The sequence below is a fragment of the Trachurus japonicus genome, chromosome 8 (genome assembly GCF_045865225.1).
Source record: "Trachurus japonicus isolate A0001 chromosome 8, Traja_1.0".
Taxonomy (NCBI): domain Eukaryota; kingdom Metazoa; phylum Chordata; class Actinopteri; order Carangiformes; family Carangidae; genus Trachurus; species Trachurus japonicus.
In genome coordinates this window covers 19,725,576-19,751,369 of record NC_140914.1, presented here as the reverse complement: position 1 = coordinate 19,751,369, position 25,794 = coordinate 19,725,576, and the positions used below count along the sequence as shown (strand labels likewise).

The 25,794-nt window shown below is 40.9% G+C and overlaps 4 protein-coding genes across 5 annotated transcripts; 1 reads left to right on the top strand and 3 right to left on the bottom strand.

Moving 5' to 3' along the window:
• Nucleotides 1-368: 368 nt before the first annotated feature.
• Nucleotides 369-3,576, bottom strand: LOC146983108 (GDP-L-fucose synthase-like). The gene is made up of 10 exons (XM_085784514.1): nucleotides 3,255-3,576; nucleotides 2,947-3,061; nucleotides 2,662-2,790; nucleotides 1,873-1,946; nucleotides 1,619-1,752; nucleotides 1,447-1,511; nucleotides 1,273-1,339; nucleotides 1,038-1,117; nucleotides 702-801; nucleotides 369-605 (listed from the first exon to the last, which is right to left on the bottom strand). Exons 1-10 carry the CDS (start codon nucleotides 3,407-3,409, stop codon nucleotides 550-552), a joined length of 975 nt encoding a protein of 324 aa, XP_085640640.1. The 5' UTR covers nucleotides 3,410-3,576; the 3' UTR covers nucleotides 369-549.
• Nucleotides 3,577-6,107: 2,531 nt separating this feature from the next.
• gtf2f1 (general transcription factor IIF, polypeptide 1) lies at nucleotides 6,108-12,429 on the bottom strand. Of its 2 annotated transcripts, XM_085784512.1 has the most exons (14): nucleotides 12,405-12,429; nucleotides 11,852-11,929; nucleotides 11,541-11,587; nucleotides 11,233-11,305; nucleotides 10,864-11,057; nucleotides 10,296-10,466; nucleotides 9,985-10,193; nucleotides 9,190-9,340; nucleotides 9,025-9,080; nucleotides 8,625-8,756; nucleotides 8,413-8,486; nucleotides 7,978-8,119; nucleotides 7,693-7,831; nucleotides 6,108-6,610 (listed from the first exon to the last, which is right to left on the bottom strand). In XM_085784512.1, the coding sequence occupies exons 2-14, from the start codon at nucleotides 11,861-11,863 to the stop codon at nucleotides 6,406-6,408; spliced, it is 1,605 nt and encodes a 534-aa protein (XP_085640638.1). In that variant the 5' UTR covers nucleotides 11,864-11,929; nucleotides 12,405-12,429; the 3' UTR covers nucleotides 6,108-6,405. The 2 variants fall into 2 exon arrangements, with proteins under 2 accessions (XP_085640638.1, XP_085640639.1); XM_085784513.1 differs by lacking the exon at nucleotides 12,405-12,429 and having other exon boundaries at nucleotides 8,416-8,486.
• Nucleotides 12,430-18,183: 5,754 nt separating this feature from the next.
• Nucleotides 18,184-19,212, top strand: LOC146983106 (C-X-C motif chemokine 11-1-like). Its single transcript, XM_085785423.1, has 4 exons — nucleotides 18,184-18,290; nucleotides 18,531-18,657; nucleotides 18,743-18,823; nucleotides 18,948-19,212. Exons 1-4 carry the CDS (start codon nucleotides 18,236-18,238, stop codon nucleotides 19,039-19,041), a joined length of 357 nt encoding a protein of 118 aa, XP_085641549.1. The 5' UTR covers nucleotides 18,184-18,235; the 3' UTR covers nucleotides 19,042-19,212.
• Nucleotides 19,213-24,396: 5,184 nt separating this feature from the next.
• LOC146983105 (C-X-C motif chemokine 11-1-like) lies at nucleotides 24,397-25,515 on the bottom strand. The gene is made up of 4 exons (XM_085785422.1): nucleotides 25,409-25,515; nucleotides 25,044-25,170; nucleotides 24,878-24,958; nucleotides 24,397-24,753 (listed from the first exon to the last, which is right to left on the bottom strand). Exons 1-4 carry the CDS (start codon nucleotides 25,461-25,463, stop codon nucleotides 24,660-24,662), a joined length of 357 nt encoding a protein of 118 aa, XP_085641548.1. The 5' UTR covers nucleotides 25,464-25,515; the 3' UTR covers nucleotides 24,397-24,659.
• Between the last annotated feature and the right edge of the window lie 279 nt (nucleotides 25,516-25,794).

Here is a 25,794-nt window from a genome sequence, read left to right as displayed (position 1 = left end):
AATAAATACAAGAAAAAATGTTTATAGTTCCAGACTTTATCCATTTTAGGCACACTGCTCTTACAGTAAATGCATCACTTTCCATACGCTTGTTTTTTCTGTTTCTAATTGTTTTTTAAAATCATTACACAGATGTCAGTGTATGGATGAATTTTAATATGCCAAATGCATTTAACAAAGACAAATAGTTCATTGAGAAAAACTATAAACCAATGATAATAAACAAATCAAGACATACCATGTAGATGCACAACACATCCACTTTTAAAGATATAATGTTTAGTTGACATCCATTTGTTTGTGCTTTGTTTTATAATGTTACTTATTTGTATGAGGTAGAGAGGATTTATGATGGGACTATTTGGGATTATAAAATCCTTTTTGAATTGTTATTCTGTAATAATGTTGTGGTCCTTGTTTCTCAGACTCTTTCTAAATAATCTCAGTGAAATAGGAAAAGAGGCTTTAGTACATTACAAAATATGTACAAGTAACACAGGATAATCTGATTCCCACGGTGATCAATAGTCAGCTCAGTATTTGGTTACTTCATGTCCGGGCAGTGTCATAGTTGTTCACAAACCAGTCACAGGTCATCTTTACGGCTAGGAGAACAGACAAAAACAGGTTACCTTCACTCAGCTGAGGAAACATACAATAATACTAATACAATGGATATAATGAGTATAATGAACTCTCACCTTCTTTGAGGGGGGTGTAGGTAAAGTCAGGAAGATAGCGTCTTAGTTTGGCCGTACTAGCCGTCTTCCTCACCTGGCCATCAGACATGGAGGTGTCGAACTGAGAAGAGTTGCCAAAGAGAAACAATGGTTATAATGGTTATTACAGAGCCTGTTGGTAGCTGCTAAAGAAATACGATGCTGTTCTTTATTGCAGAAAATATATCAAAGAATCTCTTAAAATAGAAAATAAGAACAGTTAATTTTGATCTAAAAGTAAATACTGTGTCAAACTCAGTCCATATACTGTATCATAGGGACAGGTGTAGTATATGACCATTGGGGAATGAATGATACCTGTATTTCGCCTTTGAAATCCATAGCCTCTGCTATCAAGTCCATAGTGTCCTTGATTGAAGTTTCACTCTCTTCCCCCACTGAAATGAAATTAACAGTGAAAAATGAAGGAATGAACAGTGCACAGACTTTGTTAAACCTCTATACTTTTAAGGCAATAACTAAGTTCCTGCATCGCCTTTGGTGTATCACAGAAGAAAATTGTACATAAGGGTTAGCAGAGCACTGCACTCACCAGAGACGATGATGGGGTCTATCTCGTCATATTCTCTGAGGGCCCAAATAACTAAACGGCCAACGTCCTGAGAATAAACACAACCGCAGGAATTAGACAGTGTAGACTTGTTTGGTCTAGGAGTGTTTGTACAATGTACACATATTGTAAAACTGTAAAACACAGATACTTTACCAGAGAGTAGGTGAACTGTCTTTTGGGAGTTCCAGTGCCACACACAGTCACAGGAGTCCCTTCCTCTGTGAGTGACAAAGGATAAATCATACCATTACCTTGTTGTCCATTATTCATTTTTTGTCTTGTCTGTGTGTGAGTTGAGATGGATTAGAAGGTGAGAATTACTCACTCATGGCTTTGTAGGTCTTGTGAATGAGCACTGACAGCACATGGCCATTATCGATGTTGAAATTGTCATGGGGGCCAAACACATTGGTTGGGATGACTGACGTGTAACGATGTCCATACCGCTCAAAGTAGGCCCTGTCAACACACAGACATAAGACATGTAGCTTTAAACTGCTATGGGCAGCTGACTCCTTTTTTACACGTGCAATCACAGTAACAATGTATCCCAGGCCTTTGTTTAGGTAAGCTGCATACCTGTTCTGAATATCAAGTATCCTCTTAGCCTGTGCGTACCCAAAGTTGGTTTCATGAGGTGGCCCATTGTGGATCTTGGAGAATGAGGAATGACAAGACAAAGTTAGACAACACCCTTCGCCTAAGGTGACACACACACACACACACACACACATTATTCATTATATTTTTTTAAAAATCTCATTTTTTATGTTGTTTTTTAAATAAAACAAGTGGCATCATCATGTATTCAAACTGCCATTAAAATTCATGCCATAAGCTGATAATGATCACCAAATCAAAATAGAAAAATGACAAAAATTTACAAAAATGGCCTTAGGGCTCCCTTAAGGCATTTTTGTTGTGAAACTTGAAACAGACCTGTAGTACCACCCTGTCCTGTACCTGAGGACAATGAACATCACTTTGGGGATTCATGAAGTAATTTTTTTTTGGTTCTGAGTGAAACTTGAAACAGACCTCTTCCACCACCCTGAGCACACTATAGTATGTCCTCACCTGTTCTATCTATCTATCTATGAGGCTGTGTGCCACTGCCTGAACTGTGAACTGTCTTTCCTAGTCTAAAGGATTAAGTCCAAGTGACGTCACAAGTAATCGGTGCTCAAGTTAAAGTCGATTCCAAGTCATTCTTGATTTTTTCAAGTCAAGTCTGAAGTTGTCAAATTTGTGACTCAAGTCCAAGTCATGTGACTTAGGTCCACACCTCTGGATATTGTTATTTTTCTTAGTGTACAGGAAGACAAAGCCTTTATAATTATATGCTTGCCCATATAATTACTGACTTACCATGGTCTCATCAATGGGGTACGTAGTTTTGTCAGGGAAGATACATGTGGACAGGCAAGACACAACCTTGTTGACCCCCATCTCATGGGCCGTTTGTAGGACGTTGTCATTGATCTTGAGGTTGCTCCTCTGTTAAGATGTAAGAGAGTCACTGACTGGCCATTAAAGTTGACCATGTAGACATTTTCAGTAGACTTCAATTCTACGATAAGGATAAAATACACTTTCCTACTATAAACTATAATAGTTTATTATGTTTTGTCACGTGTGAAAGAATTATCTCACCAAAAAGTTCAAGTTCTCCCTCATGTGTTCATAGAGTCCTCCGATTTTGGCAGCCAGGTTGATGACATGGGTGGGACGATACTTCTCGAACACAGCCCTGGTCTGCTCTACATCTCTGTTAATATTATAGTGCACTGTTATAACTGCATTTATTTCCACTTAGGATGGAAATTGGGGAAAAACACAGATACAATTTAACAACAATTAATAGTTTGGGGCATAAAGGAAACACTTCCACCAATTTTTGTATAGTAAGCACAACATTGCAAGAGTGCAAGACATGTTGCAAGACATGAAAATCAACTTACAAAAGATCTGCATCCTTAGAGGTGAGGAAGATCCATTCTTCTCCCTCACGTTTCCCACCCTCCTGTTGCACTACATGTTCAATGGCTTTGCCGATCAACCCAGCTCCACCAGTGACCAGGACACGCATTGGCTTTGCATCATTTTCTGAGGCCATCCTTTACTGAAAAGTTTTGTTTTTAGAGAACTGAGGGAGGATACAATACAAAAATATGTATTATATTTGCACAAGTATTAATAAGGACTCCCCGCTGACAATAATATAGAAGTATCTAATGCCTGCATTGCTTCTTCTGTACACGGTTTTATACCCCATCACTTTGTGACTCCTCCTATAGCAAGTCTCTGCATTTTAATGCACAGAGAAAAGTGGCCGCTCCTGTCTAACAGGCAGCTATTAGGCTGGTGACGTGGGTGGGACGATACTTCCCAAACACAGCCCTGGTCTGCCCAATAGCCTTGTTAAATTTTTAGTGCAGTTATAACTGCATTTATTTCCACTTAGGATGGAAATTGAAAAAAAAAACATACAATTTAACAACAATTAATAGTTTGGGGGATAAAGGAAACACTACTACCAATTTCTGTATAGTAAGCACAAGGTGCAAGAATGCAAGACAATGTTGCAAGACATGAAAATCAGCTCTCTGGTGCTGTAGCCTCTGGTGCTTTGAATACATTTTACAGACAAACTGTAACAAAAGAAGCAACTTACAAAATTTGCATCCTTATAGGAGAGGAAGATCCATTCTTCTCCCTCACGTTTCCCACCTTCCTGTTGCACAACATGTTCAGTGGCTTTGCCAATCAACCCAGATGCACCAGTGACACGCCATCAGCCTTGCATTGTTATTTGTTTTTTTTTAACATTCTCTTTATTGGATTTTTTTCTGTATTAAAGAAAAATATTTAAGTAACACACTTACTAAAGTACAGCTAGATCATCATTATTCATTATTTTCTCATTGGGGATATAAGAGGTCAGTTCACTTAGCCAAAGAGAGGGTGGAGGTGGGTGTTCATTCTGCCATTTAAGAGCTATGCATTTATTGGCTATTTTGTCAAAGCTATTATTATCAATCTGATTTTGTTGCCTCTTACAGGCAGCGTCGATGTGTCCCCTAGTAGAGTTAACCTTGGTTCAGGTGGAATATTTATTTCAGATTGTCTGGTTTATATCATGTCGTCTTTCTGGGGTGTGATAGATTCTACGTATTGCATCGTATTGGGTTAAGACGTGTTTACTATTATAAGAAAAGCAGCCTTTTCACATAATTCGGTCCAATCAGCATCTTCAAAGTTATGAAATAAGTCAGCCTCCCACTTTTCCCTAACCTTAATCCCCTCTTTTTTCCACAGATTGTTAATGCCAGTGTGTACATATGAGGTATAACCGCATGAATATTTTTTTGCTCCTTGGTATATTATCTAAAGGTTGTTTTATGATGGGTAGAAGTCTATACCCTTTACTGTTAGAATATCTGTGTTGCAGGAATTTGGAAGTCTCACTTATCAAGGCTGTATTTAGCCATAAGATCTGCGTGAATCTAAGACCCCATCTTTGCATAGGTCCCCAAATGTCTTAATGCCCTTTGTGAACCATACTTGGGTGATGCCATCTCTTAAGACTTTAGAGGGTTTGCATGGAAGGGAGTAAGGTAATAAAAGGGTTGACTACTTTGGGCCTTTTTATGTAATTCAGACCACGTTTTATAGGTGTGTTTTATGAATGGATTTGTTGTCATGTCTCTGCCTTTTGATGCAAAGCGACAAATAGCCGCTCCTGTCTCTCGGCTTTTAACTTGTTTTTTCAGATTAAAGATGACACGTAACTATTAAGTTTAAAACTTGTGATAAAAGTGTGTTTAGTATCTCTAAGTAAACATCCTTAATACCAGGCACAGCTACACTCAGGAACAATATAGGTCCTCACTCATCTCATCTGATCATGTCACCTATTAGCAAGTGATGGGCATGATGGCTACCTGTCATGAGGCATGGTTCAGTGTTAAACGTATATTAGCAAGCACACTAGTGCCTCCCCTTATGCTGCAGTAGTGCATCCGGTACACGCCTTTTTGCTGTTGGGACTTACAGTACCAGATTTTCAGGCAATATTTAGACCCAGTACACACCTATTATAAACTCAAAAACATGTTTGAAAAGAGCATAAAACTTGACCGGTGGTATTTCAAGTGGTAGAAGATGTCAAAGTGTTGGGTGCAACTTTAATAGCTGAAAGTCTTTTGACCAATTTAAAATTTAGGTTACTTTTCAAATGGGACCAGGTTTCAGGGGATTAGGACATTTGCTCAATTCATTTGTAATAAAAAGATATGATTTAGAAAAAGTTGAATATTTAACAAATATACATTTTTTGTTCAAATATAAATATTAGAGAAAAATAGGATATTAGGGGGGTCTGGCCACTGGACCAGAGCGTAGGTGTGTCTGGTATGCAAGTGAAACTCGGCACAAACCTGCTCCACCACCCTGAACAGGTCTCTTCGCTTAATGAAAGGTCACATAGTCTACATACATACCTACACTACATCAACAGACAAGGCTTGCATCTACATTTTAAAAGTTTAAATTGAGTCTCTCTGTGAAGGTATGCCAGAGCAGGAGACGTTTGAAAAAGTGCAGTCATTTTTCTTCCTCCCATTCATTCAGTCGTGAAAAATTTGTGAAGAGAAAAATAAAAGCACACTGATCCCAAACGAGTCGCGTGTTTGATAAACAAGTTGCCCGGGTCATCCCAATGCTAAATAACATGCCCTTTGGCATGACTAATAAATATTTGAATAAGTAGTGTGAATGCTTTCAGCAAGAGAGGAATCATAAGGAGACTGAGATGTTTGTCAGTCAACATTAACACAGTATGTCGTTTAATGTGAGATTTCAGATTATGAAAAACAAATTCAAGAAGCTTCACAAAATACTTGCACTTACACTTGCAGAATAAATTCCACCTGTGAACACTGTTTTAACACCGTGATCCTGTGCTAAGTCACAACACAAGATGTTTATGAAAAAGATACAACCTCTCTTCCAGAGGTCACAGTTGCAGAGAACACCAAAACATCACCTAAAGAGGTTCATCGTTAGTCCTTCCGTCTATACCCCCTGCTCCCCTCCCTCACCTATGTTATGTTATTCAGTGAGGTAGAAATGCATTTTGTCGTTCACATTTTTGCGCTCTGGGTTGAGGCGCTTCAGGATCTGAGCCAGCACGTTGACGGTCTGCTCACTGCTCAAACCTGTCCGCTTGGTCTGAAACTTCTTCAGCAGGTCTTTGGTGGTCATGGGTTTACGGATCAGGTAGCGCCGGACCGCCTCCTCAGTAAGCTGCACATCACTGTGGGCCAAGACGAATAGGAAAGAAAACACAGCTTTTACCCTGTTAACAAACACCCTATTTCTTTTAAGACTTACAGCTTTGTCAACTGTGACACATTTAGCAATAATCTCAAAAGGATATAAATGTTTTCTCTGTACACCAACGAAATGCTTTATCAACTGTAAAATAAATAAATATGCTGATGATATGGTGTTACTGGGTCTCATGTCATTAAGCTGAGGGATACAGTCAGCCAGTCAACTTATTTCAACCACATTGCAGGGCTCACTGGCTGGTCTAAGGACAGCTACCTCTACATCAATGCAGCTAAGACTGAGGTGCTGGTTACTGTAAATCACCAGAAAATCAGTGAAGATCTTCCACCTGCAGTGATTAATGATCAGCATGTTGAAGCAGTGCAGGAGTTTAAATATTTGGGAGCATTTTTTTGATTTTACTTTGGGTTGCAACACTGAATTTATTTTTAAACAGGCAATGTAGCATGTGTATCTTATTAGGAAACTGAATTCATTTGATGTGGGCAAGAATATTTTGGAGCTGGTGTATCAAATCCCTATTAAAGTTGTCTTGACTTATGATATGGTCACCCAGGGGTTAAAAAATAGAACCAAACTGGCAAAAATTACAAAAATGGCAAGTAAAATGATAGGGAAAAAGCAGAGACAACTGGAATAAATTTATAATATGAAAGTCAAACAGAAAGCACAGAGAATCTGGGCTGACCCCAGTCACCCCCTGGCAAATGAATTTATAAAACTGTCCACAGGAAGACGCTATAGAGCTTCTGCTGCAGCAGCAGCAACCAAGACCATTCATAGAATGTCTATTGTACCAAATGCAATAACTCTACTAAATTCATGAACGCTATTCAGACGGGAACCATGATAATCACTGTTCATTATTGTGATATGTATTTGAATGATGTGTTGTTTATTTATTATGTTTTTATTGTGATAATTTGTGAAGCAGGAGACAAATTCACGAAGACAAATTTCCACATTGTGGACAATAAAGATTGATATTATCATTGTTGTTATAAAATTGCGTATTATGAACATAGACATAAAGAAACATAGTACCTGGAGCTGGGGGTGGACTTTCCTGATGGAGGCTGTGGCGTGCTCTTCCCAGAAGGAGCAGGGCTCTGACTGTTGGGCTCCATCTTCAGCCTTTTGGCAGCTGGTGAATCAGTGGCAGGACCCTGAGGCTGTCTCTTACCTGTGAGGGATGGAGATGTAGTTGGGATGAAAAAACAAAGTGGGGTGGTATTTCTTGATGCTGACTTCTTTAAGTGTAACATGAGGCCATCCTGTCTTGTTTATTGTTTAAAATATAAATTTGTATGGGGGTATATGCACACACACCTTGCTCTAGTTTGCTAGCGGCAGCACGGAGTGTGTTTGAGGTGGTGGCAGAGTCTATGGATGGCGTCCCAGGACGACTGCCCGTCCGGGAGCTGCCCGCAGAGCCACGCCCACCGCCACGTTTAGGAGGAGTGCGCTTCTTCTGAGACCCGGGGAGAGACGACGTTTGATTAGAACGTGATGGAGGGAGATGACCATGCACATGTAAACTCAGAACCATTCACACACACACACACAAACCTCTAAAATCAATCAGCAACTTAATTAACTCTATAATAAGCTGCACAGTGACTGAACACATCAATTCTTCTACAGTTGTCATAAAGTCATTTGAAAACCACATATCATGTAATGACACAACAACAAATTGATACTAATGAACAACCTGAGCAAAATACACTAATTACCCATTTACTCAACCACACACACACTAACTACCATGAACAAAGCAGACGCCGTCTCTCCCTCGATGTCGCTGTCGTCTGAGCTGTCCGACTCTCCACTGCTGTCTGTGACACACAAACCAATACAATGTTCATTCAAGCAGAGAGGACTATCATTTACAAGTCAATATGTTTTTTTGGACTGCTCTTGAACACATTTTTATGTGTGTGTGTTATTGCCATCTGTCTCCATGTGTGTCACACCTTTTTTCTTCTTCTTTTCCGCTTGGACCGGGGTTTTCTTTCCTTCCTCCTCTTCTTCCTCCTCCTTTGTTTCCTCTTCGTTCTGTTTCTCCTCCTCGCTCTCTTCCTCACTTTCAGATGCCTCATCGATACCTATGAAGGACCGACATTGAGAAAGACGTTTCATTGTATGTATTACACAAACCTACGACATAAGCTTAATAAATAATAGATCAGTAATGGCAAGGCAAGGCAATTTTATTTGTATAGCCCATTTTTGCAAACAGTTTGCCTCAGAGGGGTTTACATGGCATCACAACAACATCCTCTGTCCTTAGACCCTCACATCAACTGAGGAAAAACTCCCGGAAACCTTTTTAACAGGGAAAAATCGGAGATGTTAAACCACAGACAGTCTTACCTTTCGGGAGATCCTCTCCTTTGCTGGGTTTCCCCTTTTCTGGCTCTTCATCTGAGCTGTATATAGAATATTACACAGTAATCAATGAGGAAACACAGCCAAACAAAACGTCACTTACAGCATCCACAAAGAGGAGTTTGCGTGTCACAACGCGCTGGTACTGACCTGCTTTCATCTGACATGTAATCCACCTCTAGACCTTCGTAGTCACCGTCATCGCTGTCCTCCAACGCCTCATGATCGTTACTCTTTTTCTTTTTCTTCTTTGCTTTTCCTTTACCCGCGTCTTTCTTTGCTTTTGCCTTGCTCTCTCCATCTGCTCATTGAAAAGAGAGATGCCCGAGCGATTGATGAAAGAAAATGAAATAAGTACATATCACATGACAACAGTGTGGACAGGTGAGCACTGCATGGTTGTGGTTATCTATTTCAAAGGTTCATTCTTACTCAACACGCCAATCAGCAAATCTTCATCTCCCTAAACTCCTCACTACCAGAGGTCAAATCACAATTAAATTTAGAGGTACTAAGTTATGAACAGTTTCTCCCATTTAGCAAAAAAATGTTCTTCTGTGAAATGTTTTAAAAAATGTTTAAAAGATCATTTAACTGCTGTTTTGTAATGTATTGTCTATGTTGGTATTTTAATACTGATTATTATTCGCACTATTATTGTTATTGCTCATGAGTTACTAATGGACACATGTACAGTACACACATCCACACACACACTTATATTTTCTGTTTTTTTATATATATATTATTGTTGTCAGTCTTTTTTTTTTTTATAAATTTTTTCATAAGGTGGAGGCTTAAAAATAAGCCCATTGTGGCTTTTTGCCTCTCCCTGCACTCTCCTATTGTTACCTATCATGTTTTATGTTGTATTCTTTTAATTTTGTGCAAATAAAAATATAAAAAAAGATATCTTCAGGCCCACATAGTTTCTTTGTCCTTTACCTTCCCCTCCGCTGCTGTCACTGTCGTCACTGCTCATCTCCAGGTCATCGTCCAGGTCGTGAATGCGCAGGTCGCCTCCTCTGCCACTACCGCCTTTCTTTTTCTTCTTCCCTGATTTATCTGCCTCATCTTCATCATCCTCGCCACGCTCCTGCTCCCGCAGACGCCTCTGAAGCATGATGCTGAAGTGATTCACCACCTTGTTCCTCCTGTAAAAACATGGGGATGTCTCAGCGATTTTTAACAGACCTACACGACTGGAATGAACTGTCCCTCTACAAACAGCCAGCCGGCCGGCCGCCCTCACCCACCTGCCCCACTCCTCCTCAGCCTCCTCAGCAGTGAGCGTTCGGTGCTTGGCCAGGGGTGTGAAGTTGTACCAGCCATGGACAGGAAAGGCCTCGAAAGCTCCATCGGGACACTGTGTAAAGATGTAGTAGGACGCATTTTCTGTAACACCGCCCTTCTTCAGACCTCTGAACCTGATGCAAACAAATGCAAAGACAGAAGGAGGGAGTGAATGTATGTTTCAAACAGATTTACATATCCATCCAGCTATACTGATGTAAAACTTTGTCAACAATAACTCACAATAACAAAAAACATACTAGTTTCTGTTACATTATAAAGACATGGAAAAAATCCCTATGCACAGCCAAAATGAAAATCAGTGTTGGGTGGCCACAGGAACATCTTAGGTGAAAAATCAAAATAAACCACTACACACTGATATTACTGAAATTTATTGAGTGAACGACGCGTTTCGCATTTGGCTTCACTCATCAAGATTAACTGTTCACTCGCAGGCGTGATCTATATGCAGCTATGCTAAATACTTCTGGGTCTAATGACCAGAATATAAAGACGTTGTCTACTCACTTCTTGCCGGCCTTGCCATTGACCTTGAGAATCCAGGGCTGGTCCTCCACTTTGAATTCACGTGTCACAATACCAAACTTCTTCCGCCGCGCTTCCTCACGCTGCTTTTTCCCAAACTCGCTTCCTGCGGCACCTTCCTGTGACTCTTCCTCGCCATATATCCGCCGAGCACTCATGTCTCTTTCCATACGAGCCTGGAGAGGACGACAGAGGGAGTTGTGAAGACATCCAAACAAACTGATCAGATGATTGCAAACTTTAGTTGTTCATGTCAAACTTGAACATTTTTCCAGTTTTCACAATTGGCATATTTCTCTCAGTGCTGCAGCTGCGCCTACGGTGGCCAATCCTTTGGCAAGAGGGGCTCACCTGTGTCCATGTTGAACAGCTGACTCTGTCTCCTGCATTGAAAGCCATGATATTGTACTTCTTGCTGGTGTTTCTGTGGGACAGAAAGGGGTTGCAGAGTAGGAATAGTTTAATGCGGACAAACAATAACATTCAAGTTTGCACCTATAGTTTTTAGAACTCATCCTACAGATACTAAATACTTGGGAAGCCGATCCTTCTAGCTTTTCCGTCTCATCTTTAATACATCAAAGCCGTGACATGTAATGGGGTTTGTCCCAACACATTTTTATATAGGCTGTATTTGATTGTCAGTCCACATTACTCACTTGGGAACCCGCACAGTGTACTCTGTGGCTGAGGAACTGCTGCTCCCCTGCAAGACAAACCTGTGTCAGCATGTAGACAACTTTCAAGGATATGCAGCCGCCAATCAAACTTCATAGGATCAGGACTGTTATATTGATTGGCTGAGGTAAAGTTAAACAACAACTACAACGTCAACAATAATAATAGTCGTGAATTGTGTCTACATGTATCAGGACAATGCGACTACGTGGTTACGTAAACAGGAAAAAAGTTTGAATTTGTCTCTTCTGAGAGTCGTTAACAAACAAACAAAAAAAGAAGCCAAACTTACCAGAGAAGTCATGATTGTGCGTCTTAGCTTGATAAAGTCAGCACATCAACAGCTGCTCAGGGCTAGTTGGATGCACTACTGAAAAACAGTTACATTAACAGTTAGCTTAACCCGGAATGCAACTTAACTAATTGATAAGTATCTATGTTTATCAGATACACTGTGCGAGCTAACAACCAGCATTACAAAGTGCATTTAGTCAATTCCGGCGGCACACTGTGTGAGCTGAGAATAGAGAAACCCTGTTTTATGAGATCAATGGACGTTAAAATAACGTTACAACAGTAAACGCAATTTCTCCCAGTGAACGTTGTTTTTATTTGAGGCAGTTTGTTCCGTTACCTTTAGCTCTCGAGGCTAAAACAAACAGCAGCTACTCGTTTAGCAGAAGTGAACAAGTGAACGGCTCCTTTACTGATATTAGAAATAACGACTTTACACGTATCCATTCAGTCACGGTACATTGCTGTGGAAATGACGAGACACGCAATATGGGTTTGTACAGACGTGCATTTTTAAGAGTAAAACAATATTAGACTCACTTTAGATTTACCGGTTCGCACACTCCACTATGCTTGTTCCGGCAGTTTATACAGTCGGTAAGAAACTGATACTGGAATGACGTTGGTTCCTAGCAGCCCGCCTCCAGCACGTCTCTTTGTTTAGATCCAAGGGGACTTGTGTTCACATAGCTTTCAAGCTAGTCTGACCCATATAAAAAAAAAAAAAAAAAGAGGTCTGACCACGGTATACTAGTCCATTGTAATTTATTTATTTTATTTACTAAAAGAGCACTTAACTTGATTAATATCACAGTAAAGGGAATATCACAGGATTCTCTTTAATGAGTTTCTATTTCGCGCCATTATTTTTGAAACATTCACCGCCCCTCTCTCTCTCTATCTGACACTCTTGTCTCTATCTATCTATCTATCTATCTATCTATCTATCTATCTATCTATCTATCTATCTATCTAGGGTGAATTCGCCTAATGTGGGACATTTTTTGCAATTTAGACTTCTGGTGTATATTGTGATATGAAGCAAACACTTTCAATCTACATCCTGTACCATTCTGAAATCCTTAGGTTGTGATCTAATGGAATCCAAAGAGAAAATTCTGATATCACACTCCTAAAAGAAATACCATACATATTTCAACTCTTATTGCAAAGTTTTTTGCGGCAATTTCCGTTCCCTAATGTGGGACAGTCATGCTCCTAATGTGGGACACTAAAAAGTCTGTTTAAAAGTCATCTTGATTTACATGATAAATGCTAGATTGCAAATCAGTGTTCAATAATATCACTTATTGTCCTAGTTCTGCTTCATCTTCTATAGTATTAATGGTTTTCTACCAATTGTGTGGTGGATGTGACCTTTGACCCTGCGCTAGAGAGTGGACTTAGGGTCATTCCCAGCCGTGGTCAACAACTTCAATTGTGGGACACCATCATCCTCAGTGATCTCCCTATATTCACTAATGTCTCCCCTCATCCTGTCTTTTTTCCACTGGTTGAGTTCTCTTGCTTGATTATTTTTCTTTCTTTTCCCATGTTTTCTTTCCCTGATTTTGTCTCATTGCCTTACTCTTTTTTGCCACTGTGATCTGAAATACATTCCATTTAATTAATCAGTAATGTGCTATCCTTTGATTACTTCTAAACACAACATTTTTCATGAACATTATCAAAAAAGACAAGATTTAGAGACAAGAAAGAAAAAAATTCAGAGCCATTTACTCCTTTAACAGTATTATGACCACTTCCAGTTAATATATATAATTTTCTTTTGTTGTAAAATATTCAAAACAATGCATTATAACAATAAAGCCATGTAAACAACCATTGTTATTGTTCAACCTATTAGTTTTACCTGGAAAAGCCCTGTCCCACATTAGGAACAACCACCTGTCCCGCTTTAGGAAAGCATGTTTCCTAAAGTGGGACAGTAGAAATGTTGATCAAAATCCTAAATATTGAGAATGGTTACACCATATTAAGATATATTTTAATGCATCAACATATTATAAACACATTTTGACAAAAAATTGCAATAATTTTGTTTTTTTTAATAAATTATGGCCTTAACATTATTTTTGTCCAAACCCTAAGTACCTAGCATTTTGGTGGTCTTCACACAGGGTGCCTCCGGTTTGAAGGCTGTCCCTCCTAAACCTATGATTGGACATTTGAGATGTCATGTGATTTTGATAATGCAATATCACAGCTTGTGTGAGACCACATTTACATTAACTTTCTTTTGCTATAGGAAGACCTACACCCATTTAAGCTTAAGTGTCCCACATTAGGCAGTGTCCCACATTAGGCGAATCCACCCTATCTATCTAAAACGGAAATAATTGTTTCTAATTGTAAGCAATTACAACCACAAGAGGGCAGCCCTGAATTGATTCAAAACCAGTCACCCCTGACAAACTGGTAGCCTATTGTTGCCTGAACCAAATGTGTGCTATTCCTATGCATGACAGAGGTTTTCTTTAATGTCTAATTACTAAATACTTAATATAGGCTAACTGTCTACCCTTTTTACATTCAATTGACTATAGGCCACTAGCCTACAATGATTGTAGCTACAAGTAGGCTACAAATAGCCTAGTCACACATGTCAAACTCATGTCAAAGACCTGGGGACCAGATCTGTCCCGCAATACAATTTTATGTGGCCTGCAAGAAAACTTTTCTAGCCACCAGTAGGCTATATTTGCATCTCTGAGATGTGTTGTCTTGTCCTGTGGGAGGAGGAGACGGGACCTTGTTACAGTTCAAAACTATCTGCAATAATTTCACATTACATCCAGCTTTTAAGACATTTTCAGCTGAAACACATTGTAACCTGGAAACTACTTGTGTTGCAACAAGTGACAACAGAACCTGAGACTAAAAGGATCATGGTCATGAAGGAATCACAACAATAAACTCTCACAGTAGCCTACCTTGTGCACAGAAGACCAGCAGACAGGTGAGTTCATGGTTGGAGCTGTAGACAGGTTCTGGCTCTCACTGCTGTGTCTTCATTCACTCTGAGCTCCTGATGCTTCACAGCACATGGATCTCCCTCCCTACACGATATAAGTTTCACTTTCCAATATCCCCTTTCACTTCCTCCTCTTCTTCCCATTTCTTCCAAAAAGCCTGTTTCCCAGAAGCATTCTTATGCAGACTGTTTGGCCCAGTTTGTCTGCAGAACCGCGTCTTTGTAATTATGTCTAAATGAAGAGGGAATGCATGTAATTCATCATCAATGTACTTGCACACCAAAAACACAGTCTAGTCTGATGGAGAAAAGCAATTTCTCCATACACTTTCCACACTAGAGTGCATTCAATGAGTTGTAAAGCCCCTTTATTTTGGTGTCACTTTCTAATGTTGCAATGTTGAAACTTAATGTTTAAATCTGTGAAAGGTGTGATTACACTCATCGTCCCAGACACGGCAGGTTCAATTTGTGTCAATAATCAAATCTACTTCAAACTTCTCATAGCTGCAAAGAGAAAAACTTGACATTCAACTGGTTGGATTCATGGATGGGCCTAATATAGAAGTCCCAAATGGTAAATGGACGGCATATATAGCAACTTGCCTTGTCTGAACAACTACAGAAAGCACACTACTAATACCATTCAACACACATTTATGCAGCACTTTTCCCAACACACTGTCCTACCATACACACATATTCACCCACCAGTGATAAGACAATTAAATTTTCAGTCCAATCATAGCCCTGCATAATATTAATCTAAAAAGATAAATTAAAAAAAACCTGAAAAAACTCTAAAAGTAACATGAGGACAGACATAGACACAGTCAAACATTGGTCATTTTGGTAAAGGAACCAGAATTTCATACATATCAAAGACAGCTGATCTCAGCAAGATTAAAAAAGACTTTAAAATAAAAAAAAACACATCTGATTTGTGTTAATAGTCAGGAATCTAGATGTTTAAACAACAGGTCACAGAACAGTGTTAGGAGAGCAGGTGGTCTCTGCAGAGGATGGAGACACACATGAGTGTGCACAGGGATGGTGATACCACTCAACATTCCTTGGAACACAGAGGGAGCATAAGACTGAATCATGGAGTTCAGGTAGATGGTGCAGCCCCTCATGTCATCCTTAAGGTGCTATGAAATAATAATGAAACATTACGAGATTGAGTTGTTATTGAGGCAAATGCATTGCCAGAATACATTCCAGACATGGCTGCTGGGCGGAGTGATTTCAAAAGGGCAAGTAGTTCAGAGTATTTGCTTCATGTGTTGTAATGTTACATAATTTACTGTTGTAATGTTACATGATTATTTCATAGCGTGATGAATGTGCAGGTCACAACTTGTCAACAAGAGCGTTTTGGAGTTGTTGGATTGTGTATTTAAAGAGTTGTGAAGGACAGTACAGGGGACAATGTACCGTTCACCTCTATTATGTTCGCTGAGCAGCTCACGTCTCTGCCTCGGGGATCTCAAACAACATGCACCGATAATTACAGGTAATAAACTTACCCCTATGACTATAGGGATTATGGAAATAGGTGAATTTGCCAAAAAGGTTGGACTATCCCTTTAAAGTTATCTGACCGGAAGGTGGCTCAGAAGAGAGATAATGATATCCATACAAACAAACTGAAGGCTGAGATTTGTCATTTTGTTTTAATGAATAAGATATTGACCTTTTTCCATCTTTTCAGGCCAGTAGCTTTCGTATGTCTGTATACTCCACAATATGACTTCATTGCTGTATCTGAGGATGGAGTAATGGTTACCCTAATTTAGTTGTACTTGTTTAAATCTAAACAAATAAAATTGCTCGATATTTTATCCTTTATAAATCAGCAGCAAACAGTATTCAAGAGTGTAAATATGAATTATTTCTGAAATATGATGAGCTCTTTCAAGGTAATTTTGAAAAGTTGTTTCCATTTCATATCCCATTTCTTAGAAAGTCCCACAGGCTAATTATGTAGTTTAAAATGGAAAGACTATGCACTGCATGACAGAAGTTAAAGCAGAGTAAACAAAAATGACCACTTCCTGGTTTTATCCTCCATGAGCCAAAGAAGTCTGTCCTTCCTGTGTTACAGCATTGAATATAAAAGCCAATGGTGATATTGCAAAATATGATGTCACAGTGAGGTTAACAATTGACCAGTTTGATATAAAGATTAACAACTAATTTCATCCCTTTAGACATGTGAGTTACATTATGATTAGTCTATGACTTTGTGCGTTATAACCAATGTTACTGTTTGACTGTGTGTCTTACATGTCTGCAATGACGCTGCTTTAATAATTTTGAGTTTTTTTTTTTATTGTGTCAGAGTTATGATTGGACTGAAACCAAAATTGTCAATCAGTGGTGTGTAAATGTGTGTTTATGGTAGGACAGTGTGTAGGGAAAGTGCTGGTTGGAATGGGTGAACGTGATTAACAGTGTAAGTGCTTTTTGTTTGTAAAGATGAGATACAAATATGAGCTATACAAATAAACTTGCCTTGCATCATGCATGCATCACATCCAGATGAGACTACTGCAATAGCACCCTCTATGGATCATAAACCAAATTCCTCAATAAACTTCAACACAAGACCACACCACCCCGTCCTCCAAAACCTGCACTGGCTCCACATCCACACCACACACAGTACAATTTCAAATCCTCCTCCTCACACAAAGCACTTAACAACCAGGCCCCCTTCACAGACCTGCTCCACCATCCCCACTCCTGCAGCGCACTCATCTGAAGGAAATCTCCTCTCTGTACCTGCACAGACCAAGCACCAAACCTGGGAACCTGCAGAGCCTTTTCTGTCGCTGCCCTCTCCACCTGGAACTCACTCCCCAAATCCATCAGAGACTGCACACACCTCCCAACCTTCAAATCCCAGCTCAAAACACACCTTTTTAAATTAGCTATTGATGTGTGATTATGTGTATGGAACTTTTAAGTGTCGTTGAGCAGCTGTAAAAGTATTGCAGTAACATATAAAATAAATTAACTGTTATTTTTTATTTCATTATTATTGTTATATGCTGTTCATTTATCATTGGGGACTTCTATGTTTGGTCAATCCATAAATCCAACCAGTTGAAAAAGAAGTCTCTCTGCAGACAAACAGTCTGCATAGGAAGTGTCTCTGCTTCTGAGAAACAGGCTTTTTGGAAGAAAAGGGGAGAAGAGGAGGAAGAAGTGAAAGGGATATTGGAAAGTGAAACTATTGTGTCATGGTGCACAGCAGCACTGTGATGTGATGTCATGTGAAACCGTGTATAAAGAGGGAGATCCATGTACTGTGAAGCATCAGGAGCTCAGAGTGAATGAAGACACAGCAGTGAGAGCCAGAACCTGCCTACAGCTCCAACCATGAACTCAGCTGTCGTTGCCTTCCTCACCTGTCTGCTGGTCCTCTGTGCACAAGGTACTGTGAGAGTTTATTGTTGTGATTCCTTCATGACCATGATCCATTTAGTCTCAGATTCTGTTGTCACTTGTTGCAACACAAGTCGTTCCAGGTTTCAGTGTGTTTCAGCTGAAAATGTCTGCAGCTGTTGAACAATGGTGGCAATGGTACAACAACTTAAAAGCTGGATGTAATGTGAAAATTGTTGCACATAGTGATGAACTGTAATTAACAAGGTCCTGTCTCCTCCTCCTTCAGGACAACAAGTCAACACATCTCAGAGATGCATGTGTTCAAAGGGTTTCGCCATGATCAACCCAAAGCTCATCCAGGGAGAGCCAGTCATACACCGTCCAAGCATCTTCTGTTCAAACACAGAGATTATGTGAGTAGCTGAGCTGAAATAAAGCACATCCACTGACGTGTTGTTCTTCAGCTTCTCTCTGACACGTCTCTCTCTTCTCTCTCAGTGTCAACCTCAGAGGAGTTGGAAAGAAATGTGTGAATCCAAACTCCCGACTTGGAAAATACATTCAGGAAAATATCAACAAGTAAGATGTCAACCCTCAGACACCATGACAAAGTGATGATGTTCAGGATGTCCAGCATCAAACACCACTGTGACTGGTCCAGGCTTCCACTGCTTTTCACTAACGCTGTCCTTTGTTGACTCAGGTCTGAGAAGAAAGGAGCTGTGACCTTGACGACGGCCTCCAGTCAAACCAGTACTGTGAGCTCAACAAGAGTCCAGACCACATCCAAGCTGTAGGACTCTGCACTGTTTTCATCAGCGAAGCAGTTGTTCAGCATCACTACTTTGTCATGTTGATACAACAAGTGTCTCTATGTGTTCATCATGTTTCATATTGACCAGTCTATGCTTTCTGTTCTCTCTACTGAAGTTGTCTTCAGGTGTATAAAGCACGTAAATCACCTATATTTAATAACTTTTCTAAGAAAATAAAAACATCAAAAATAAAATGGACTTGTGTCTTTTGTTTCTCCTCATATTTCAATATAGACTATTACACAAATATTTCAAATGTGAAAATGACTCAATTTGATAAAAACCATCAGATACTTGAAATCTGAAGGTTTTAAGATGGCTGCCATTTGTGCCAAAGGAAACATGAAAAGATCTTAATTTCTGCTGCTGATCTGTTTTCACAGATTAGTACTCTGTCACGTGCACAGTCTGGGACTCGTACCATATATTTCCTCTCACACATTGTTCAGTTGTATGATTTGAGATCGTTCTTACAGAAGATTTGTGGATAAACCTATACAAAACATTGTGATCCCTTACAGACTCACTGAGACCCGTTCACGTGAAGTGTGTGAGTGTGTGAGCGCCTTTTAATGAATCATTTAAAAACCAAACACCCTGAACAGCATGCTGAGTACCAGAGGGAGAGACGGCTGCAGCAGTTAAAACGAAAGTTCCTCGTCCCAGCATGTCGCCCACTCCGTCCGTGGCCGACGTCTTTAAAACAGTGTTTCCCAACCTTGGGGTCGGGACCCCACGTGGGATCACCTGAAATTCAAATGAGGTCGCCTGAAATGTCTAGTAGCCTAATTGATGAATTAAAAAAAAAAAATCTGACCAAGAAAGGTTAGGAACCACTGTTTGAAAAGAGGGTTTTTTTTGGAATGTACTTGCATAGATCTTTCAGCACTCACAATAGGCCTAAATGAAACACTTTATATAACTTGTGCTTTTTTGATGAGCAACGGCAACTGGAATATTCAAAAACTGTCAGAATAGTCAATAAACATTTACTTTCTTTGAAAATTAAGTTTAAAAAATATTTTATTTAAAAACTTTATAACCACTTTCGGTATTCGGTATTATTCGGCCAAGCGTTTTGATTTTATTCGGTATTCGGCTTCGGCCAAAAAATGCCATTCGGTGCACCCCTATTCTTTATGCTCCCTCACCAGAAGTCAGTGTTGATACTGACTACAAGGAAATTACCCACAGTTCATAGCAATGTGAAGTCAAACCCAGGAGTCTGAACGGTTCCACTCCAAGTCCCTGTTCTGGTGCTGGTCTTGGCCCTGACTCTAGTCCCGGTTCTGGTCCCCGTTTTGGTCCTAGTCCCGGTTCTGGCCATAGTTTCGGTTGCAGCTTTTTGTCCTGGTCCCAGTTCCCGTACGGTCTTGATTCTGGTCCTTGTCACAATTCCGATATGGTTCTGGTTCTGGTGGTCCTGCTTCTGCTACTGGTTCCTGTTCTAGTAAGGTCCCAGCTCTGATGGTTCTGGTCCTGGTCCCAATTCTGGTCCCAGTTCCAGTTCCGTTGTTGGTCTTGGTTCCAGTTCCACTACTGAACCGGGTGTGGTCCATTTCCTGGTTTTGATATGGTCTCGGTTCTGGTTCTGGTGAACCTTGGTTCTGGTCATGGTCCTGGTTCTGATGCCATCCTGGTTATGGCCCTTGTCCCAGTTCTGATATGTTTCCGGCTCCTGTGGTCCTGGTTCTGGTCCTGAGAGGGGGATCAGTGACGTCAGTTCAGTCAGTGAGGGTTCAGGGCCTGGGTCTTTATGGAATTGGGCCAAAGCATTTCCTTGTCAGAGGTGGCGGCCATCTTGGATATTTAAATGGCAGCAATCAGAATCAAGTGTGCTTCATGTTTGTTTGTTTTCCCAGTCAAATGAAAGCTCACACTGCCACCTATTAGTATAATATATTATACAGGCACCAGTCTATCCCATATGTCCCTCTGTACAGAACACTTGGTTCAATGCTGACATAACAACTAACAAACTCAAATGATCTTATCTTGGACATAGGAGTAGCGGAGTGGGTTGGTAGGTGAGATGTCATGTGAACATCTTGCTGGACACAGGTGATGGTGTATTGTACAAATGGGTCAGAATTGCAGGTGTCAGGTCTGAGATGTTCCATACTTCACCATCAGAAGGTTCAGAGGATGCAGGAGCTTTCTGAGTGAATCTAACATCTTAATTAAAGCAGAAGTAAGCGATCCGGTCGTTTTGGCTAACTTTTTGTCAGCCGATGGAGTTAGCAGTCCCCGCCCTCGTCATGGATCTATTGGGCCCAATCCCATTTCACCCCTTGGCCCTACCACTTGGGCCCAATCCCATTTCTCTTTTTTACCCCTACCCCTTCCCCTACCCCTTGCCCCTCGCCCCTTGAAACGGAGCTACAAGGGGTAGGGGTAGAAAGTCAACCCCTCCGAATTGGGACACCCCTTCAACAGTCACATACGTCATCACGTAGTCTCACTGGCTTTTACGTAAGCTGATGCGGCGAGCTTTTGGCAGAAATCAAATAGGCGTGTAGGCTACCATATAACTTAATAAAATAAGATAAAACTTAATGCAGACTGATCGGTTCATTGTAAAACATTTATTTACTGATGTAAATGTGGTGATTTCTGTAGCTACACAGAGCCCAGAGGCAGCTGCCTGCTCCTCTGTCTGATACATGAAGCTTCACTTTTCAACCAAATAACTAATGCTACTGCCACAATTGTCAGATTTCATCAATTAGACCAACATTTAAATGCTAAAAAGAATTTAACATGCTGGTGGTAAACCTCTAAAAACCCGCGGATAAGTTAATTAACGACCGCCTTCTCTCCCGGCGGGACCGGGACGAGGACGTAATTTGGCCGGCCGAGCAGCTCTGCAGACCGGCTGCTGCCTCTGTGAGGAGCCGCTCCTCCTGGAGCTTCACTTCTCCGAAAAATCGTCGGAGCAAACTTCTAACCCGTCGTCATTTGGGTAAACTAACCGCACATTTGGGACCTAAACAGTTACTTTCTCGCAAGAAAAAATATTAAAACTTAAGAAAGTGACGTAATAACAGCGCTACAGCAAGAAATAAAACAGCTTTTCGTTTTACAGCCACTGCTGCCGGCTGCCGCAAGATGCATTATGGGAAACTTTTCATACCCCTCCGTTTGGAGTGTGCCTCTGAAAAATCTCCGTTTGGAGGGGTATGTAGCCCTACCACTTCCCCCTACCCCTCTGTCCTAACGGGTCCATGGCACTGGTCCGACCTCCTATTAGTCCGACCTCCCATTAGTCCGACCTCCCATTGGTTCGAACTCCCATTGGTCCGACAATCGGAGTAATGAGAGTTCGAACTAATGGGAGGTCCTCATTAGTTCGAACTGGACTAGTTATTAGTCAAACTCTCCATTCTTACCGTTCACTATGCATTTCATATAGGCTCCACCTGCCAATAAGACACACGTGGAAGAAGAGGTGCAGTTTATTGTGTTTCACCACCGAGGAGCTGTCATTACGCACGACTTTTACGCACTGCTGCGCGCTCATTAGTGTCCGTAATTAAACCTTGACACTCATATCAAATCAAACTTACATTACAGACAGGTGGATTGGGTTCTCTGTCTCTCTCTCCCACTCTGAACAGACAGACGGACGCAATCAGAAAGGAAACAGAGGCTGCGCATTGATCCTTTTTTCCTTTCTGGGATCAAACGGATCATGTGCATAATTAACTGCAAAACAAGCACTTCATATTAATAACATATAACGCTCATTATGCTTCCAGCCTGTCTAGCCTCGACCTGGTGTTTTTACTAAACTTAACCAACTCCTTTCTTCATTGCCTGAACCTAACCAAAGCGAAATTTACTTTTTTTTTCTCTCTCTCTCTCAGTCTGCTGTCAGCAGCAGCGGCGGCTGCAGCAGGCTCGCGCCCGTGAAGTGAGCTCAAGCCGGCCAGGTTCAGCCGTGCTCGAGCGGAGGGGGGGAGAGAAAAAACAAGTGTATTTCTTCTACTCTGTACTCTAGGAGGGGGGGCTTTGATTATCAGTTTACACATCTTGATCAGCATTTATGATGGTTGTGCACGATCTGACATGATCTGGCTCTCTGACTGAATATGGTGATATTCTGGGCCGCGCGTGTATGTGTGTGATGTGCGTAGAGAGAGAGAGAGAGAGAGAGAGAGAGAGAGAGAGAGAGAAAGCTGCATGCTCCTATCAATGGAAGAGCTTGTCACAAAGTAGCGATGACAGTTCGAACTAACGGGACCACCCATTGGTTCGACCTCCTATTGGTCCGACTTGTGGTTGATTTTGTCGGAGTAACGGGAGGTCGAACCAATGGGAGGTCGGACCAGTGGGTATTTTGTCGGAGTAACGGGAGGTCGAACCAATGGGAGGTCGGACCAATGGGCAGTTCCCGTCCTAACGGGGATTGGGACACCCCTACCCCTACACGTGAACGCGCAAAACGGAGGGGTAGGGGTAAGTGGTAGGGCCAAGGGGTGAAATGGGATTGGGCCTAAGGTCCTCGCCCCTACGTCACCACATTCACGCACATCCCTTGGCTGCACACACAGCCCTTCATGCCGTTCTCTCTCCTCATTGGATAAAGGTTGTAGGATACAAGGAAGTGTACAAGACGTTTTCTCCTCGGCTTACAACGGAGCAGAGTGACTGACAGACCCGTGTTTCAGACCAAACACTCTATGTAAGGTGATAAAATATAACTATTTAAGACTTATCTTAACACAAACATTCAGCTTACTTCTGCTTTAATGTGCACTATAGCCTACTGTCCCTGTTCAATAAATAAATGAAATTTAAAAAAAGAAAAGAAAAGAAAAGAAAAGAAAAGCAACTTTTCTTTGTGATTCCAGGCTTGAAAAGAACCACACTGAACTGGAAGGGACTGGCTACCATGACCCTCATCTGTGTTTACTGAAGCCTGGCATATGAACCCACGTTGATGTTGATATTACTGTAAATAAGGTCAGTTTGTTCAGTCAAGACCTTGTTTGATTGTTACATTATTATATTGTGTTGAACGTTTTTTTGATCTTTTCACGTTTTCAATTTCACAAATGGCAGCCATCTTAAAATCTTTAAATTTCCAGTAGCTGGTGGTATTTAGCAAATTGATGGCCACAGAGGGATGAACATGTCATTAATTTGAAAGTGTAATAGGCCTACTCTACTGAAAAATGAGGAGAAACAAAAGATACAAGTCCATCAACTGTTTTTTTTTGTCGAGGTTTTTATTTTCTTGAAAAAAGGTCATTAAATACAGATTATTTACTTGTTATATAGCCTACACCTGAGGACAACTTCAGGAAGGAGAACAGAGAGCACAGACTGGTGGAACCTCTTGAGAGAACAATTCTTAGCCACAATATAGTCTTTCCACCATCAAGCCAGTGAATATAGGCTATATCTTGATGAAGGAAAAACTGACAGGGGGCAACCGTAGGCTATAGTTGTTATTTTAAAATTAAAATAGCACTAAGCCACATTGAACTCCTCTGGTCAGTATGAAACGTGAGGAACACATGGAGACACTTGTTGTATCAACATGACAAAGTAGTGATGCTGAACAACTGCTTCGCTGATGAAAACAGTGCAGAGTCCTACAGCTTGGATGTGGTCTGGACTCTTGTTGAGCTCACAGTACTGGTTTGACTGGAGGCCGTCGTCATGGTCACAGCTCCTTTCTTCTCAGACCTGAGTCAACAAAGGACAGCGTTAGTGAAAAGCAGTGGAAGCCTGGACCAGTCACAGTGGTGTTTGATGCTGGGGATCCTGAACATCATCACTTTGTCATGGTGTCTGAGGGTTGACATCTTACTTGTTGATATTTTCCTGAATGTATTTTCCAAGTCGGGAGTTTGGATTCACACATTTCTTTCCAACTCCTCTGAGGTTGACACTGAGAGAGAAGAGAGAGACGTGTCAGAGAGAAGCTGAAGAACAACACGTCAGTGGATGTGCTTTATTTCAGCTCAGCTACTCACATAATCTCTGTGTTTGAACAGAAGATGCTTGGACGGTGTATGACTGGCTCTCCCTGGATGAGCTTTGGGTTGATCATGGCAAAACCCTTTGAACACAGGCATCTCTGAGATGTGTTGACTTGTTGTCCTAAGGGAGGAGGAGACAGGACCTTGTTAATTACAGTTCATCACTATCTGCAATAATTTTCACATTACATCCAGCTTTTAAGTTGTTGTACCATTGCCACCATTGTTCAACAGCTGCAGACATTTTCAGCTGAAACACACTGAAACCTGGAAACGACTTGTGTTGCAACAAGTGACAACAGAACCTGAGACTAAATGGATGGTCATGAAGGAATCACAACAATAAACTCTCACAGTACCTTGTGCACAGAGGACCAGCAGACAGGTGAGGAAGGCAACGACAGCTGAGTTCATGGTTGGAGCTGTAGGCAGGTTCTGGCTCTCACTGCTGTGTCTTCATTCACTCTGAGCTCCTGATGCTTCACAGTACATGGATCTCCCTCTTTATACACGGTTTCACATGACATCACATCACAGTGCTGCTGTGCACCATGACACAATAGTTTCACTTTCCAATATCCCTTTCACTTCTTCCTCCTCTTCTTCCCTTTTCTTCCAAAAAGCCTGTTTCTCAGAAGCAGAGACACTTCCTATGCAGACTGTTTGTCTGCAGAGAGACTTCTTTTTCAACTGGTTGGATTTATGGATTGACCAAACATAGAAGTCCCCAATGATAAATGAACAG

What these genes read in the sequence shown, in the direction of transcription:
- LOC146983108 (XM_085784514.1), bottom strand. Translation starts at nt 3,409, where the DNA reads ATGGCCTCAGAAAATGATGCAAAGCCAATGCGTGTCCTGGTCACTGGT. An exon ending in GGGAGAACTTGAACTTTTTG is followed by an intron (nt 2,791 to 2,946) that starts GTGAGATAATTC and finishes ACATCTTAACAG; the next exon opens with AGGAGCAACCTCAAGATCAA. An exon ending in AGACCCCATCATCGTCTCTG is followed by an intron (nt 1,118 to 1,272) that starts GTGAGTGCAGTG and finishes ATTTCATTTCAG; the next exon opens with TGGGGGAAGAGAGTGAAACT.
- gtf2f1 (XM_085784512.1), bottom strand. An exon ending in GGAAAAGAAGAAGAAAAAAG is followed by an intron (nt 8,487 to 8,624) that starts GTGTGACACACA and finishes TGTGTGTCACAG; the next exon opens with ACAGCAGTGGAGAGTCGGAC. An exon ending in CGTCTGCTTTGTTCATGGTA is followed by an intron (nt 8,120 to 8,412) that starts GTTAGTGTGTGT and finishes CCCGGGTCTCAG; the next exon opens with AAGAAGCGCACTCCTCCTAA.
- LOC146983106 (XM_085785423.1), top strand. Translation starts at nt 18,236, where the DNA reads ATGAACTCAGCTGTCGTTGCCTTCCTCACCTGTCTGCTGGTCCTCTGT. An exon ending in TGTTCAAACACAGAGATTAT is followed by an intron (nt 18,658 to 18,742) that starts GTGAGTAGCTGA and finishes CTTCTCTCTCAG; the next exon opens with TGTCAACCTCAGAGGAGTTG. An exon ending in ATTCAGGAAAATATCAACAA is followed by an intron (nt 18,824 to 18,947) that starts GTAAGATGTCAA and finishes TTGTTGACTCAG; the next exon opens with GTCTGAGAAGAAAGGAGCTG.
- LOC146983105 (XM_085785422.1), bottom strand. Translation starts at nt 25,463, where the DNA reads ATGAACTCAGCTGTCGTTGCCTTCCTCACCTGTCTGCTGGTCCTCTGT. An exon ending in GCTGGTCCTCTGTGCACAAG is followed by an intron (nt 25,171 to 25,408) that starts GTACTGTGAGAG and finishes CTCCTCCCTTAG; the next exon opens with GACAACAAGTCAACACATCT. An exon ending in TGTTCAAACACAGAGATTAT is followed by an intron (nt 24,959 to 25,043) that starts GTGAGTAGCTGA and finishes CTTCTCTCTCAG; the next exon opens with TGTCAACCTCAGAGGAGTTG.